General features: G+C 40.7%; 1 protein-coding gene across 1 annotated transcript in view; it reads left to right on the forward strand.

The window, feature by feature from the left end:
• efnb2a (ephrin-B2a) overlaps nt 1–17,919 on the forward strand; it is a 30,226-nt gene extending 12,307 nt beyond the window's left edge. Inside the window, exons 2-5 of the mRNA XM_017715515.2 lie at nt 1,635–1,918; nt 10,842–10,934; nt 11,250–11,354; nt 12,831–17,919. Of these exons, the coding sequence (XP_017571004.1) occupies nt 1,635–1,918; nt 10,842–10,934; nt 11,250–11,354; nt 12,831–13,243 (895 nt within the window). The 3' untranslated portion in view covers nt 13,244–17,919. The remainder of the gene's footprint in view (nt 1–1,634; nt 1,919–10,841; nt 10,935–11,249; nt 11,355–12,830) is intronic.
• The last annotated feature ends 661 nt before the right edge of the window (nt 17,920–18,580 follow it).

Raw genomic sequence — 18,580 nt, forward strand, 5'->3', positions numbered from 1 at the left:
ATGAAACTTCAAATTTCACCATGATTTGTTTTGATTCTTTAGGATTTGGTGTTTGTTATATGTCAAATTTCGATGGTTTGATTCAGTTCCTTAGGAAACGACTCAATGAATTATATCTGAAATTTCACAATGATTAGATTCAATTATGATTTTTATGTAAATGATAAAATCTCAAATTTTGGCACAATTCAGTTCCATTGTGTTCCATTTATGAAACGTTTCATACTACTTCAGATTTCATTGTGATTCAATGTGATTATGATTCTTAAAGAAATGATTTGATGCATGTCAAATCTGAAATTCCTCCATGGATGAACTCATTTCACTTCCTCGAGAATGATTAAGCCCATCATGACATTTCAAATTTTAACACGATTCGTTTTAATTCTTTAGGAAAAACTTTGGTGTTTGTTTTATGTAAAATTTCATTTTACATAAAATTCAGTTCTTTAGGAAATTCAGTTCTTTAGGAAATGATTCAGTTCTTTAGGAAATGATTCAGCGTATCATGATATCGCAAATTTCACTATGATTTCATTAAATTCATTAAATTGTTCTTTAAAAATTCATTTAGTGCATCATGAAATAAGATTTATTTCAGTTTGATTCTTTAATACTTGATTCACCACAATTCATTTCGATCCAGTTCTTTAATAAATGATTGAGTGCATCATGAAATTTTAAATTTCAAACCCATTTGTTCTGATTTGATTTGATGCATCGTTATATGTCACGTTTCACCCTGCTTCAGTTAAAATAACAATTTCTAAAGAAATGATTCAAACCCTCATGAACTAATGAATCATTTTGGCACAAATCAGAACTATTCACTGCATGATGTTAAAGCAGATTTCACCATGATTCAATTTGATTGCAATTCTTACAGAAAGTGAATCACTACATTAGAATTTCCACCATGATTCAATTCATTTCAGTGCTTTAAGAAATGATTCAGTGCACCATTAAATCTCAAATTTCTCCAGCATTTGATTTCATTCGATTCGGTTATAGTTATATTGGTATCGTTTTTAAAACACAATGAATACACAAAACTAACTGGAGGCGCTATTTACACCGAGGATAAGAACTAATTCAGTTGAATCACCACCACCTTCAGATCGATTCATCATGATATTTACGTCTAATCAAATTTCATTCACTATTTCTCCTCACGTCGCTCAGTTTAAGCAGTTCCCTTGTTGTTCTGCTTAGTATTACAAAGAATAACACCAGCCTTGAATGTACAGACTCAAATATGACTCTAGTATCAGCACCATGTATGAACCAATAGCTTTTATGTTGTCTTTTGTAGCCTCGAAAGAGTCAGTGGAATCATTGTACTGCTTCTTTTACTCGTCCTTTTCATGTGCCGTAAGTCAGTTCTGTTGAGTGGGAGACTCACTCTCATTTCCTTCCTTAACCTCCAGAGCTCGTTCTGAACCCATCCTTATTATTCATAATAATTGATTAATAATTGATTGACTCTTGTAAATTATTCAGTGCGCCATGCTTTTTAAGACCCAGTTTATTTTTTTGATCACTAGAATGTTTCAGTGTTTAAACAAGATGAAGTAATTGTTTTACACTAACCTTATCCTCCTTTTTTCTCCCTCTCTTTTCTTTTCCTTCTGTAGGTTTGTACCAGGTCAAGGTTTAATACTGTACCCTCAGATCGGGGACAAAATGGACATTGTGTGTCCTCGTGTGGAGGGCAGCTCTATGGAAGGAGTGGAGTATTATAAACTCTACATGGTTCCTCGTGAACAGCTGGACACTTGTACTGTCACCAAGGCGGATACGCCGCTACTAAACTGCGTAAAGCCTGACCAGGATGTCAAATTCACCCTCAAGTTCCAGGAATTTAGCCCAAATCTTTGGGGCCTGGAGTTCTTCAGAGGAAAAGACTACTACATCATCTGTAAGTACAACAGCCAATTATTATTCGCATAACTTCACCCCAGCCAATCATTATCCACAATGCTCTGCCCCATTCATTCATTATTTGTGTCATTTCATCCCAGTTAGTCATTATTGATGTAATTCCATTTCAAATAATCATTATCCACCCTCCACCCCACCCAACTGTCATCTACATGACTCCACCCCAGCCAATCATTAGCCACTGAACTCCACACCAGCCACTCGTTATCCACATGACTCCACCCCAGCCAATCATTATCCATTGAACTCAGCACCAACCAGTCGTTGTTCACATGACTCCACTCCAGCCAATCATTATCCACTGAACTCAGCACCAACCAGTCGTTGTTCACATGACTCCACTCCAGCCAATCATAATCCACTTAACTATTCACCAACCAATCGTTATTCACAAAACTGAAACTTAATTCCACCCTAGCCGATCATCATCCTCAAAACTCTACCCAACCAATCATTGTCCACATAACTCCATTTTAGCCAATTATTGTCCACATAACTCCATTTCAACCAATCATTATACGTGTAATTTCATCCCAGCCAATCATAAATCAGTTTGTTAGTTATAAACTTTATGTCCCAATAAATGTTAGATTGTTTGATCCATTGGCTTCATCCCAGCCAATCGCTATGTACGTTTTTTTCATTTTTCTTCATCTCAGCCAATCACATCGCTGTGCTGTCATGAGCATGTTTATTTGCTTTTGACCACTTCAGTTTTGTCCAATAGCGTGTAGCGTGCTGAGACTGTAGAAGCCTACGCACCCATATGCAACCTTACTACATATTTTATTACACATCTGTGTCCAATATTTGTAGCGTAGCTTTTTACATTGAACATTTTTTTAAACATTTGAGCAAAAATGAGTTCTAGTAACACAGTCTGAGTCAGAGATGTGCTGCGCTCTTGTGACCTGGCACAAAATGGGTTAAAACAGTGATAACACAGAAAGCATGTTGTTAATTAACACTTCATGTTTGAGATTATATTGCATTAGCCACTCTAGCATCTAGTAAATTGCTGTGTTTAGATTGAATGCGTCTTGTTATGGCTGTGTTGGGAATATTTGGGCTGGAATGTTCCAGCACTTTGGCTGTAGGGGTGTGGAATGTACCACATACGAACTGTGAAGAGGCCGAAGAGTTTTTGAAGGTAGCCTATATTCGTACCCTCGAATAGAGGCAGAGCTGAGGTTTATTTGCAAGGCGTTTGCATGTGGGCTGTGTTTTCACAGTCAGCCATAGAATTACTGTATGCTGAACCACAGCGTCTTCTGTGCACACGCACACACGCGCACACACACACACACACACACACACACACGCACACACACACACACACACACACACATACACACACATATGCTCCAGGCATACACAAGCTATATATGTGCAGTTACGTAAGTGGGAAAATGAGAGATCTAACAAATTCAGCCACATCTGCTTTTGTACACTGTCAGGAGGTACATTTTATATGTATATGTATATGTGTATATATATTTGCAATATTATGAATATTTAAGAAAAGTACCTATATATAATAATAATAATATGCCCCATATGCATTATACATAATTCTTGTAAAAATAAAACTTTCAGGATCATTTTGTTGGTCCTGTAAATTGGCCCTGGCTTTCTTACAAAGTCAGAGTATTTTAGTCCTGAAAATGTACGAAAACAAACACACATACACACACACATACACACAACAGACACCACCACAATGCAAAGCAACCCGAGTATTCACCCTTTCCCCGCTCCCTAATTCCAGATTCTCGGAATTGACACATGCAATTTTCTCCCTCGCTTCGGAAAAGGCCGGAATTTCGCCCTGATGAAAAAGTTCGCCTCTAACTTACAGAGCAGGAAATCCAATTCTGCTGCTCATGCAGATTTGCCCCTTTTCTAACACTCTTTCATTTTTCTTTCTTCCTTTTTTTTCGGTCCTCTCTTCTCAAGCTAATGCTAATGCGGCAGAGTGGAGAAATTAGAGTAACGGGGAAGACAGAGAGAAAGAGATGAGTCGGAGAAATGGACCATTTTTCTCCATTGTAGATGTTAATTGCCTCTTGTTCTGTAGTACAATGATGGCCTGCAGCTGGAGACTTTCGTGTGAGTGTGTGTGTGTGTGTGTGTGTGTGTGTGTGTGTGCTGCCATAGAGCTGCGGAGTGCAGGAGGGTGCGACTGCTGTGAACTCGTTAAGGAAGGAATTGAGCTTTTTTGGCCTGCCGTTCGATAAGTAATTAATTAAATAGTTTAATCCTAATGGTTAAGTTAAATTAGTCTGACTGTTGTCAATAAGAGCTGAGCAGCACCTGGATTATCGGGGCAACTTGGCAACACTAAGTCTGCGAGTGTGTGTGTGTTTGTGTGTGTGTGTGTGTGTGTGTGTGTGTGTGCATGCGACTGTACGTCTGTCAAGCTTTGAAATGGCTCTCCCATTGTTCATCTGCAGTCTGACGTGGGCGAGCCAGTTTGTGTGTGCGTGCAGATGAGCCTGAGCTAATGCCGTCTGACAGACTGCCCTAGAGCTGGGAACTAAGGGAGAGCGGGCGAGCAACATGATCTAAATATGGGGAGAGAGACTGAGAGAGAGAGAGAGAGAGAGAGAGAGAGAGAGAGAGAGAGAGAGAGAAAATGGCTGAGCTGATTAAAAAAGAAAAGGGAAGGCAGAAAGGAAAACAAGTGAATGAAAAGGGAGCGAGAAAATGAGGAAAGAGAGAAAGTGAGGGATGGAGTGCGACGAGGGAAGAAGGAGAGGAATCTTGAGTGCTAATGGAGCGACGTGAGGACGCAGGGGGGAGAATTCCATAAGTGCTTTAATTACTTTTAGTCACTTTAAATTAGACCTCGGCCATGAGTTGTGGGCATCTGCAAAGTGGAGTATCTAAAACATAAGACTATTTAAAACAGTATGTGTTTGTGAGCTTGTATGTATTTAGCACTTTAAGGGGACCAAATGTCCCCAAGAGGATAAAAACATTAACATTTGTTCATTGTTGTCACTTTTAGTTGCTGTTTTCCTTTAAAAAGCTGCAGCTTTTATAAGAAAATGTTACAAAGCCAAAGCTGATCTTTCGATTTTTGAGGTTAAAGGGGTACTTCTGTGTTTTCTCAACTTAGTTGCTCCCTACTGCATCAGTAGAATATAGTTCATTACCGTGGACAATAACTTCCTCATACTTAGAAGAGAACCGAAAACTAATTCTCTATTGTACATCTGCCCATTGGCTTTCACTGTAAAGGAGTCTTGAGTCAAAGTACAAGAAAATATCCAAATTATTTTCTGTGGTAAACGACTATATGGTTCCGATGTGCCAAATTGAGACTAATTTGGAAGAACACTGGAGTACTCCTTTAATTTTGGAGTATACCTTTAAGATTAGGGTTGGGTTAGCTGCATTTTCATACACTTACACAGAAAAAAACATAAAAAGAACTCACAAAAACAGGAATCCACATTAAAATGCAGACATTCTAAATTTCTTCTCATATATTATCATTGTTATCCACTTATGTCATTTGTTCACTTTTGTACCTCATAGAAATAAACCGGGTTTTTTTGTTACCGTCCCTTTAAGACTGCTATATGCAAATGAGCTCTGTTCTGTATTGGCAGGCCTTGCTCTAAAGCAGGCCAGGCTGAAACACTTCTTATAACTTAAGCATATATGGAATACATTAATAAATTGAAATCTGTTAGTTTTGTGACATCACAAAAACAGCAGATTCAAAACCGTCAGTCTGTGTAATTTCCATATGTGGACTGCAAGGACTGGAGAGAGAAAACGTAACAATGTTTACATGCTAAATCAACCTCTTATTTAAAAAAAAAAATCTGGCTTGTTTAGTTTTCCATGATATGGGCCCTTTAATGTGGGTGTCCACATGCATGCTGTTGCCATGGATGCTAGGCAGGTGTGCGGGTCACAGCTGCAGTCAGGTAGGTTCACACTCTGTGACAGGCACAGTATGGCCGAGGCCACGCGTGTGTGTGCGCGCACTGCCCGGGGTCTGTGCTGTCTCTTATTAGTGTCTGTGCTCATTAGGGACCACAAGGGTTCACTGCTCGGTGACCCTGGCGCCATGGCGATCAGGTCAGACTCTCCGGCAAAGAGGCCACCAAACGACCCCGTCATTAATATCATAGACTCTCTCTCTCTCTCTCTCTCTCTCTCTCTCTCTCTCTCTTTTCACGGATGGCTGCCTGTGCATTAATGGTCTGGTTGTTTTGGAGCAGGGCAGTTAGCAGAAGCTGTACTGAAGAGAGAGCAGCTTTTAGCTCATTTAATAGCAGAACAAAAGGGGAACTCCTCCAACATTTCAAAAATTCTGCATAATTCAGTGGTCAGAATTGTTCACAGTGGCGGTGATAGGAACCAGACGTCCACCTCTAAAAGCTCCCTCACAGAAAGTTGTACAGCTTGTGCAGAAGTTTGGGCACCCTGGTCTGTAATGGCATTGATTTTCTTAGTGAAAACAGACACACATCCTCTACAGAGAACGCACTTCTGCACATTTTAAGGCACAGTTACTGTTTATTTGATGAATTTCACATATTGGGGAAAGGAAAAAACAAAATGAGGCCTGGGCAAAAGTTATGGCACATTTTATATTTTATGTTTTGTTTTTTTCTGTGCTAAACTGAGCAATTAATACAAAATATGATGAGTACATTCCTTATAGAGGAATTTCACTTTGAAAGAACGCTGTTAAAGTACAGTATTAAAAAATCACCGAAACATTCTGTTCAAGTCAAAAACTGTATTACTCAGAACTAATTGTCTGGGTGCAGAGTGAAGTGGGCATGATGGGCAGGGGCTTATGGTATGGACACACCCACATTCAAATGACTAGGCTTTTTTTCTGAACCTTATAAACTGTAAGGGTTGTGATTTTTTGGGGTTTATTTTGTTAAAAGGCGGCACAGAAGGCTGCAGAAGTTCCCTTGGAGAGGTTTTGTTTATCTGAGCCACACCAGTCTGTGCTGTATATAATCAGAGCTCTGAAGACAACATAGACGTCGAGATCAGAATCAAAACTGTATCGATCCTGAAAATGTGGGCGTAGTTAGACGTGCTGTGTGTGTGTGTGTGTGTGTGTGTGTGTGTGTGTGTGTGTGTGTGTGTGTGTTTGCGGACTCATGGTGTCTTCACTTCTCAGGAGATTTTTTTCCCAGCCACAGTTGAACTCTGAGGTCCAGAAGGCTGAAAACCAAGAGTCAGTCTGAGAAAACGCACAAAGACGTTTGACTGATTACGGACACAAAACTTCAGACACTCTCTCTCTCTAACCCTAACTCTCTCTCTCTCTCTCTCTCTCTCTCTAACTTTCTCTCTCTCTAACTTTCTCTGCCTCTCTCTTTCTCTCTCTCTAACTTTCTCTATCTCTTTCTCTAACTCTCTCTGTCTCTCTAACTTTCTCTGCCTCTCTCTCTCTCTCTCTCTCTCTCTCTCTAACTTTCTCTCTCTATCTCTTTCTCTAACTCTCTCTCTCTCTGTCTCTCTAACTTTCTCTGCCTCTCTCTCTCTCTAACTTTCTCTCTCTATCTCTTTCTCTAACTCTCTCTCTCTCTGTCTCTCTAACTTTCTCTCTCTCTCTCTCTCTCTCTCTAACTCTAACTTTCTCTCTCTATCTCTTTCTCTAACTCTAACTCTCTTACCCAAACTCTCTCACACTCTCTCTCTCTCTCTCTCTAAAACTCTCTCTCTACCTAACTCTAACTCTCTCTCTAAAACTCTCTCTTTCTCTCTAACTCTCTCTCTGTCTCTCTCTCTCTCTCTCTCTCTAACTTTCTAAAACTCTATCTCTTTCTCTCTAACTCCCTCTCTCATTCTGTTCTTAATCAGTCTCTCACTCATTTATTTGCCCTCGTTCCCTCTCCTTTGTATCTCTCATTTTCTTTCTCTACCTCTAATTCTTTTTGCTCTCTCATATTTTTTTGTGCTTCTCTCTCTTGCTATCATGTCCCCTCTCTCTCTCTCTCTCTCTCCCTCTCTTCCTCTGTCTCTCCTTCATTTTTTCATGTTCTTTCATTCCCTTATTTTCCTCTCTCATTCTTTTTTCCTTGTTTCCCTCGTCTACTTTCTCTCTCTACCTCTAATTCTTTATGCTCTCTCTCTCTCTCTTTCTGCTTTTGTCTTTGGTCTTCCCCTCTCTCTCTTTATTTTCACTCTCACACTCATTCTCTCTCTCTCTCTCTCTCTCTCTCTCTCTCTCTCTCTCTCTCTCTCTCTCTCTCTCTGACCTGTGGCTTTTCAGTGTTTTAGAAAAGACAAGCCCATTACATGCAAAGCTTCTTAAAAGCTTGTGTTCCTTTGAGTAACTTCATATCAATCCCATAATAACATGCACACACACACACACACACACACACACACACACACACACACACACACACACACACACACACGCACACACACACGCACACACACACACAGATCAATAATCACATGACAAGAACTAACATTCCAGCATGTGTAGAATGTTTATGAGAGTATTATAGTTATTACAGGAAGGGGAGTGTCTGACTACTGACTCAACCAGAGAGAGAGAGAGAGAGAGAGCAGAGATGAAAAGGAAAGGACAGGGGTGAGAGAAATGAAGCAGAGAGTGGGAGAGAGAGATGAAGTTATTGATGTCTTCTAGAAAAGCAGAAGGGATGAAGACAGAGAGAAATGATGAAGTCAATAACAAAGAGAAAACCCACAGCAGAGGGATTAAAGGGCCCCTCTCTCTCTCTCTCTCTCTCTCTCTCTCTCTCTCTCTCTCTCTCTCTCTCTCAAACATACACAAACAGTAAGAGAAGCACCTGCTTTTTAATTCTCCTCCAATTCCGCAGCGACTCTCAGAGATGGGAAGGGGGTTGGATGTGATGGTGGTGGTGGTGGTGGGGGAGCTACGGTTTTCTCTCTCTCTCTCTCTCTTAATGCCACAGTGTTTTGGACTCAGGCCAGACTCTAAAGCCCCTGGCAGCTCGTTAGTTCTGTGTTACTGACCTGATGGACTGCAAGCCTACTAGATGCACACACACACACATGCATGCACACACACACACAGCGTGGCTGTATTGATCTTCTGAGGCCACAAGGTGCTCCGGAGCTCCCAGCCTGAAAGTTCATGCAAGCCTGCTGAGCGTGCTAAAGCTGCCTATAGCCCATGCCTGGACAACTGTAATTTTAGAATATTTCATTCTAATATATTAATAACATTTTTAAAATATGCAATTTTTTTTCAGTATTAATATAAATGATAGAACCTACAAACCAAAAGGCATTTTTAAATATTTATTCAAGATAATAATATTTCATAACAATGTTTATTTACAATAATAACTTGAACAATGAAAATCTATGTGCTATTTATGATAATATATATTAACTGTATAGTACTTGTATATATGTATGGCATGCATTAAAATATACATCACAAGGAATCTTTAGTTTTTTATTCATAATTTTAGAATTTCATGATCCATGGCAATATATTATGATTATTTTGCCTAAATAGAAAATCAAATGTAATGTATATATATATTTCTTTTATTCTGTTTCCTCACTCACTCTTTCTTTTTTTCTGCCTTCTGCAAAGAAGTCCAGAGCACACAACTATGGTCTGTATTGATAGTTCAGATTCTGTACTTTCCACCCAGTTTATCCAGTCACTTCGATACGCAGTGACTGAGGCGTATTTCATATTAAACTGTAATGTGCTGTTTTTCTCCCTGGCAATTATTGTTAATTCTGAGAGTTAAACTGCTTTTGATTTTGTTCATTTTCTCTTGACCCCCACTGGCTCCATGTCCACCACGCAAAAACAAGCATTTTTCCCTGCTGAATTCGGATCTCCAGCATTTTCCATTAACATGAATGGAGGTCCGAATTCGGCAGGGGACCACGACCCAGCATCCTGCACAAGTGTGATTAGGTCAGAAAACAGCAGGACTTCCAGAGCCTCTGAGCAAAGACGGCTGCTTTGGAAGCAAATTGAAGTTTTTATATTTCTTAGCTGCAGGGTTTCTGCTCAAAGACTTCCAGACATATTCATACGCTGGAATCTAATTTGAAATGTATTAATGGCGTTTGTTTAACCTCTTAAACTGTGAGGGTCTCTACATGAGCCCACACGTCAATTACTCACTTCTACAGAACTACCATCACTCAGTTTCATAGCAGATGCCAGTTAATTCTATTACGTAGTATTACAACTTATTAAGTTATTATAACTTTATTAGTATGTAATACTACATATATAGATATTATGCTACTGTAACTTTCCCCTTGGCCATGTATCTATCTATCTATCTATCTATCTATCTATCTATCTATCTATCTATCTATCTATCTATCTATCTATCTATCAGTTAATATATCACATAGTATATTGTTGTAATTGGAACAAAACCTCGTATCTCCAAAATAGTAACTTTACAGATGAAGGAAAAAACCTACTTTACTTTTAATGTAAGTCAATGGAACCAGATTTTTTTCCAAGTAATTTTATGGCATTTCTTTTGGTCCGTGCATCATGAAATTTACAAAGTAAAGGGCAAAAGGTATTTTCAAACTATGCGAAAAACTGGAAAACGAAAAAAATGGAGATACAAGGTTTTGTTCTGAGAGCAGTGATATATATGTAGCGCTTTATTGTGTATACTTATATAGAACATTATATTATTATATATTATCTGGACATTTTAATGCAGTTTTGTTCATTTGCAGAATTTAACATATTAAGGAATAATGTCAAACATAAACTGTGCCCTGTGCAAAATTCATGGCATATTTTAAGCTGAATATGTGTAGTGCACGTTCTGTAGATTCTGATCCTTCCACTGTCCACATGCGCACACACATATACACACTGCAGAGACTTGACCTTGTTTTCATCTGCTCTCTTTCAGCAACATCGAATGGCACGATGGAAGGCCTGGAGAACCAGGAAGGAGGAGTTTGTAAAACAAAATCCATGAAAATCGTCATGAAGGTCGGACAGAGTGAGTATTTCACTCCCTGATTGTTGCATTGGGCACTTTTGCGCTCACCCTGTAATTACTGACAATGATCATTGATAAAACAGCCACAGTAATTACAGCAGGTCACCTCTATCCCCGCCCACTTCTGTCCTTTCCTTCCTGTTCCTTTTTTGTCTCTGTTGAAGGTCACTGAATTAATCTTGAGTGCATCTGCTGTAATTAAATCCACACCAAATTCCATAGGAAAACATACATTTTCGACTGCTGCGGTGCTTCGCGTGGTTCTGTACGAAGGCTGTTATGTTTCTTTATTTGATGTTTCTTTCTATGTTTCAGACCCATCAGATCCAGTTCCTCCTAAAGATTATCCCACCAGACATCCGCCAAAACACACAGACACGGGCAAAGATTCCAAATCCAACGAAGTGCTCGACAAACCAGGTACCTATCAGCTTACACACACTGGAGGAGGGTGTGTGTTTTATAAAAGCTACACGTCTCAGTTCTTTAAAAAGTTATTATAACATATATGTACACATTACACATACACATTATACATCACTGTTGTCAGAAGAAAACCTCGTATCTCCAAAATGGTAACTTTACAGGAGAAGGTAAAAACATACTTTACTTTTAATGTAAGTCAATGGAACCAGAATTTTTTCTAAGTGATTTTGGGCCATTTCTTTTGGTCCATTCTTCATGAAATGTACATACAATGTAAAGGACAGCAGACATTTTCAAATTCTGTCAAAAACTGAAAAATGATAACACACACACACACACACACACACACACACACACACACACACACACATATACATATATATATATGGGAGGGAGGTATTTTCTTATTATGTGTAAGTATTTACATAAAACCATCTCTACATACGCATTGGATATATCATTGTTATATATAGCTGCTTATATATGACATAATACAATATATAGAACATATATTTGTTACATATAAGCATTTACATATATACAACAAATATGGAGCATGTTATTGTTACATAGTACTTTGAGATATGACTTCTGATATTGTATAAAAATAAACCTCTCTGTATATGTATGGTGTAAAGACTTGTGTGAAGGAAAGGTCACCCATTCTTCAGCCAGTAATTTAAAATGACCCATTAAGCAATACACATCTGCCCATCTATGTTCCCCATATTCTCCCCCCCCACTCTCTCTCTCTCTCTGATAGTCCATTGCTGAGCTACTGTAGAAGTGACATTTGCTGTAAAATGATACAATCATCTATTATACAGAGCGCAGACAGTCGTTCCAGCAGGCCAACACAAAACCTCTGGGTGTTCTTGCTTTTACAAATCCCTCTGACAAGAAACCAAACATGCCAGAGCGAGACACACACATCCACACACACTCTCCCTGTCTGCATACCACCACATCTCTCTCTCTCTCTATCTCTGTCTCTATCTCTATCTCTATCTCTATCACTCTTTCTCACATCCCCTCCCCCCAACCAGCCCTACATGCAGGAACATATGGGCGTCAGACTCATTTGAGTGAAGTGTTTAAGGCCACGTAATCCTCTTGTAAATCAGTCTAAAGCGCTAGATGTGAGCAGTTGCTCCAGGCGTCCAGCCTGTGTCCCTCAGGGACAGCTCACAGCAGTGGTTTGGGTTAAGTGAGGGACTGTTTGCCCCTGTGGAGCTCCACTCTGTACACGGTGCTTAAGCTTTTTACAGTTTAAGTGCTGCAGCAGTGGACTGGAACTGAGATTAGCTTGATCCAACTTAGTTTTGCCTCATTCCGAAATGGACAACACTGCGTCATATAGCTGAAAACAGTAATCGCAGCAAGGGATGTGGGAAGTGGGGGTGCTGGGGGGCTGTATTGCTCCTTTTTCTGACCATGCAACTGACTCTTCTTTTCTCCCCTTCCCCTCAGGAGCGTCCCATCGTGAGGGCGAGACGGCCGATAACGGTGGCGGTGGCAAATCCTCATCCGTGATTGGCTCAGAGGTGGCGCTGTTCGCCGGCATCGCTTCGGCCAGCGTCATTGTCATCATCATCATCGTCATGCTGGTGGTGCTTCTGCTGAAATACCGGCGGCGCCACCGCAAACACTCGCCCCAACACGCCACTGCGCTGTCCCTCAGCACGCTGGCCACACCCAAACGGGGTGGAGCCGGCGGCAACAACAACGGCTCCGAGCCCAGTGACATCATCATCCCGCTGCGGACTGCTGACAGCGTCTTCTGCCCGCACTACGAAAAAGTTAGCGGGGATTACGGCCATCCCGTTTATATCGTACAGGAAATGCCCCCTCAAAGCCCGGCCAACATCTACTACAAGGTTTGAGGACCATGAGGGCCCACTTTGACCTTTGACCTGCTCCCCCCACCACCTCCTCGATGGACCGCCTCTCCACCCTCAGGGGCGGGATCGAGCTAGCCCCGCCTCCTCTCGTGGCTGTCGTTTATTTTTTTTGCCCGTTTTGTTTTCCGAATATTCCTTACTGTTATTATCACCAGTATAGATTTTCCTCATGGTGGAGTGAGGCTCCTAATATGCTGCTCTTAAACCTCCCCTGATAACGTGAACACTGACATGGCTGTCTAGGACCTGGAGGATCCTATAGCGTGTCTTGTGATCGGACATGCCGGGGGGGTGTTTTTGGGGGTCCGTGTTCAAGCAGTGAGGGGGGTGATGAGGGTGCCGAAAGCCCTCTTTTCAACTTCACTTCATGGACTCCACAGCTGGAGACAAGAAGAGAGCAACGAGAGGGACAGCAAGTCGAGGACGCTTGATTGAACTGGTGCCGGTCACGGGAGTCTCCTCGACTGAGACGTGGACTCAGCTGGTCGGCTGCCGCTGCTGAAAGCTGGACTTTACAGGCCACTCGGAGACGGGAAGCTCCTTCCCATCGCCTCATCGGACATTTACTGGAGTTTCCTGTTTGGTAAAAAGTGGACATCACCCGTTTCGCTCGCCTTCTTGGTCACTCGTGTTTTTTTTTGTCCGTTTCCACCCTCCCTTCATCTCGACACACCTGTTTTATTTTTTCTCTTTGACGAAATGACTCTCACCAATCGTTACTTGAAAGCTTTGCTTTTTTGTATGGTCATACGTCTTAACTCGCATTTCTCTTGGTCATTCCTCCAGTATGGTTCACTTTTTGTAGAATGTAGGTATCGTCATAGAGATCCTTTTGTGCTGGTTTACTTCGTGCTGTTCGTATGTTGCGTGGGACACACACACACACAGGCATATACACACACACACACATTTGGCATACACACATTTCATTTGCGTAAGTCTGCAGCCAAGGGCTAGAGGACAGGGGGTAACGTTTGTTTGAGGTTGTTTTCTGCTGGGACAGTGGAGAAACCATGTGAACACTTTTGAAGCAGCACTTTTAAAAACACCTCCACCTGGTCCATGCAGAACACACACACACACACACACACACACACACACACACACACACTCAACCACCAGACACTGATAAGGAGGAGGAGCTAAATGGCAGCACCAGTGGAGTGAAAGCCTATAGGATAGAAGCATGTCAGCGAAAGGCTAACACTGGCAATAAGTCTCCAACTGCCTACACATGTATTGGTGGCCAACGTGGGGTCGGACTCCGGACCCGTTTCCGATGAACTGGTGCTGCCATACTTTGCGCAAAAAAAAAAAAAAAAAAAAGCACAGGGTCATCCAACATATTGCTATTAGCGTTAGCATAATGATTTTTATTATAGCTATTATTATTATTATTATTATTTACTTGTTTTAATTGAATGCAGAAGACTTAATTAACATTTTTTTGTTAGCTGTACAGTTGAAAAGGAGGAGATTTTGTTCTTTAAATGTGGAAAGAAACAGAGAAAGTAGAATTTATTTATGATACACAGAGCACACAAATGGCCAGGCAGGAAAAAAAGAAGATATGAATGATTTAGCAAACAGGCACATTATGCAAATGCAAAATTTCTTTTCCTTTCACGTTAACATACTTTTTTTGCCCCATTCACACTGATCTTAATCTAAATAGTTGCCTTTTGAACCACAAGCTTATATATGCGTATATATATATATATATATATGTAACACACACTTCGAGACACACATGCAGCAGACACACACACACACACACACACACAGGCAGGAAAGGGGCAACTTTGGAAGAAGGCCCCAGAGAAAAACAGCATGTTGGGTTTAAAATAGCTGAAAGGAATGAGAAGGAAGGGCCAGAAATGGTGAACACAGGCAAGTCTGGCAGAATCTCGCGTACCAGGGCTAAAGTAAACCAGCTCTTCTGGCTGGGCCTGTCTGATTTGATGAAGCTCAGAGAGTGCCGGGTTGAAATTAGGCCCTCTCAAGTGGGTAGCAGGGCAGTGGACGAGGGTTAGGAAGCAAAGCAGATGGGAATTAGCTCAGGCTAAAATTGTAAATCAGATAAAGCGGCAACTTTCATGCTACTACCCAGGAAAACAGAAAAAGAGGTGTTGGTGGAGACTAAATGAGGACTGTTGTGCTCTTAAAAATTAAGGGTTCTTTGCACGATGCCATAAAAACCATGTTTAGTTGCCTAAAACACCTTTTAATGGCTGCCTCTTTAGAGAACCATTGTTAATGAGATGCGTGAGCCTGAAGAACCTTCCTGAAGTTTGTAGAAACTTGGGAGGATGAAATCTAACATTTTTGTTAAGGTTCTTCAAGTTCACAAATCTTCTCCAACATGGTTCCTCAGGGTTCCTCAGTGATTCTTAAACCAGTCCTCAGGGATCCTTAGATGGTCCATATATTTGGTCTGTCTCTGATGTGAGTTGGGTTGGAGCAAAAATGTGGACTTTCATTTGAGATTCATTGGCGTAGGAGAACCAAAGGTGGTTCTTCTATGGTAGGGAGCCAAATCATGGTCCTGTGAATCCACCACCATGCAGAACTTAGGTCTAATTCCAATCGAACACACTAGAAAATGCTTTTGGGTGCATCTGAGTATCAGAACCAGGCAGATCTAAACTGTCTAGAGTGGACGATCTCCAGGACCCGGATTTGGCACCCCGCTCTCTTGGTTCCCTGATGGACCTTCTATTGGTTCTCCAAATGTGAAGAACCCTTTGAGAGCTTAAAGAACCTCTACATCATGTAAGGTGTCTTTATACCAATGTAAGGTTTTTTCTTAGAAATGTATTTCCAAGCCAAGAACCATTCAGGAACCTTTATTTCTGAGAGTGCAGAAGCAGCCCAAGGGCAGGAAGTTGAGTCTGTAGCTGCTCCCATGGGATTGGCTGGGTTAATTCCCACAACCCTTTCCTCTTTTGTACATGTCATTCACAGCTCTCACGAGAACCCTCCTCCGGTCAAGCTTCTCTGACAATGTGATGGTGTGTGCGGTCGTCTATGTGAACGTATCCGAGCAAGTCCACCCTGCAGACGAGTTCTCCCATCGACTTCACTCATAAATATCCGTTCACCAGTGGTGGACTTGAGATTTTCGCTAACTCGGCAAACTTTGGCCTGGTGGGCCCCCCCCACCATGGTCACATATCGGCCAATTGTTCATGAGTTTCTTTTGTTTGTTTTTGTTGTCATCTGTTCATCGAGATCATCTGATCTCGCCAAGAAGCCAAGCCTTGTGTGATCTGAGGTTTGTGCCTCTGTAAGAGGCCACAAAATAAGCAAAATATGCAATTTTTATTTATTTTTGTAATTGAGAGAGAGAGAAAAAAAAGAAAAAAAAAGAAATACACCTATAGAAAAGTGTTCTTAACCAGTGAAATGAGTGAAAAAAAAAGAAACAAGACAATACAACACAAGCAAAACACCACAATCCCGCTGTGTTTGGTTTTTTTTTCTTACCTATTTCTTTTTCTAAATGCAGATTTCTTTCTTTTTTGTTTACTTTGTGCAGTAGGTTTGAAGTAAACTGTGAAAAAAAAAACTCACTGATCTGAGCAGTTCATCTGAAACTAGTTGACACATTACAGGAACACACACACACACGTCACTGTTTGGTTGCTGTCCTAATATGGGCGATAAAAATGACAATCTTCTTAGTTTCTTTGAATCCGAAGACGCTTTTCTGAACTAGCGAGTCGCGAAACGTTCGTATGACATCGCTGGTGGTTTTCCTGCTAGCACGGGACCCGGAACGCTGGAACGTTTCGCGATATGCTCGGCGAAGCGTCTTCAGGCTTACTGTAAAATGCCTTGCTCGTACTGTCATCCCGAGTTCAGAGGACTCTGATTTTTTTGCACCGTACATCTGTAGGCAAGAAGCTGTAAATACATTCATGTTTGTATTGTATATGGATCCCGGGTTGTTACAATAGCCTTATTCACACGTTTTTAGGAAAGCAAAGAAAAACGACAGAGGAAAAAATGATACACCGGTAAAAAAAAAAATACAAAAAAAGCATACTTTTTTGCTAAATAGCTTGTGTAAATATCAACAACCAACCCAATACAACATTTTTTTATAAACTCTTAAAGTAAGATGTTTTGTATAAAATTGGAATTTTTTGCTATGTATTTTAGCTAGCGCTCGTCGGAAGTCCTCGACCCTTCCCAACCACCCCACCCCTTTTGCACTGTTTCCATGGTGATTTGGTTTCAAGGAAAAAAAAATATGAAAAGAAAGAAAACGAGAGAAAGAAGAGAGTTGCCAAACTGACTGCTGCATATTTGTGCCATACGTGTGTACCATAGATATTTATTTAATTAGTTTTTTGTTTTGTTTGTTTGTTTTTTTTTTTTTCGTTTCTGTTGGATTTGATTTCTATCCAGTTTGGACGCAAAAATTCAGTATTATGGTTGAGTTTCGTTTTGTTTGTTTCTTTTTCCTTTGACTCCTCCCATTTCTGCCATTTGTCTGTCTGTTGCTATGGTTTCCCAGTGGCTGTAGCTCCACCCCTTTCCCGTGCAGTAAGAGCTGGTCAGGCTGTGAAAGAGTTCAAAAAGAAATGACACACATTCCACCAGTCTGTTACAAACTGAAAATGATTTTCAATAAAATGTTTTTTCCTATGGAACCTTCGAGCCTTTCTCATCTTTCTTTCTCAGCTTCTGTTATAAATTTCAAGAATACAACCAATACGCAAAAATGGACAAAAGCGCTGAAAAAAATCGACATTCAATCACCATGTTAGTGTGTCCTACAGCGTCAGAAACCATGTAAATGGGTCTAGTTGAGATTGCTTAACAACCCTACAAGATTTGAGGCAACTGTGTGATGATTCAAGCATTCGTTTTGCGCAGTAATAAATGCTAGTCTCACAAAAGTAACTGCCCTCTTGATCAACATTCATCCATTTTGTTTAGAGCTACTTTACATATTAGACAAAAATAGCCCAAGTAAACATAAAATGTTGTTTTTAAAAAACTATTCCGTTTATTGTTGTGTGAAAGCTGTGTGAAAAAGTAGTTGCTCCCTTAGCTACTAAATCAACCAGTTAACCAAATTCGACAAACTATTGGGTTCTATTTCACTAGCCACGGTTATGCAGCCATGATTACTGCCTGACCTGTTATATCAAAACATCACTTAAATGGAACCTCTTTGGCAATGTGAAGCAGGCTAGAAGGTCTCAGAAAGCAGCACATGATTCCATGTTCTAAAGAGATTCAAATACAGATGAAAAACAAAGTCACTGAAATCTACCTGAAAGTCGGGAAACCACAGATTCCAGCAAA

The sequence above is a fragment of the Pygocentrus nattereri genome, chromosome 6, assembly GCF_015220715.1.
Source record: "Pygocentrus nattereri isolate fPygNat1 chromosome 6, fPygNat1.pri, whole genome shotgun sequence".
Lineage (NCBI taxonomy): Eukaryota > Metazoa > Chordata > Actinopteri > Characiformes > Serrasalmidae > Pygocentrus > Pygocentrus nattereri.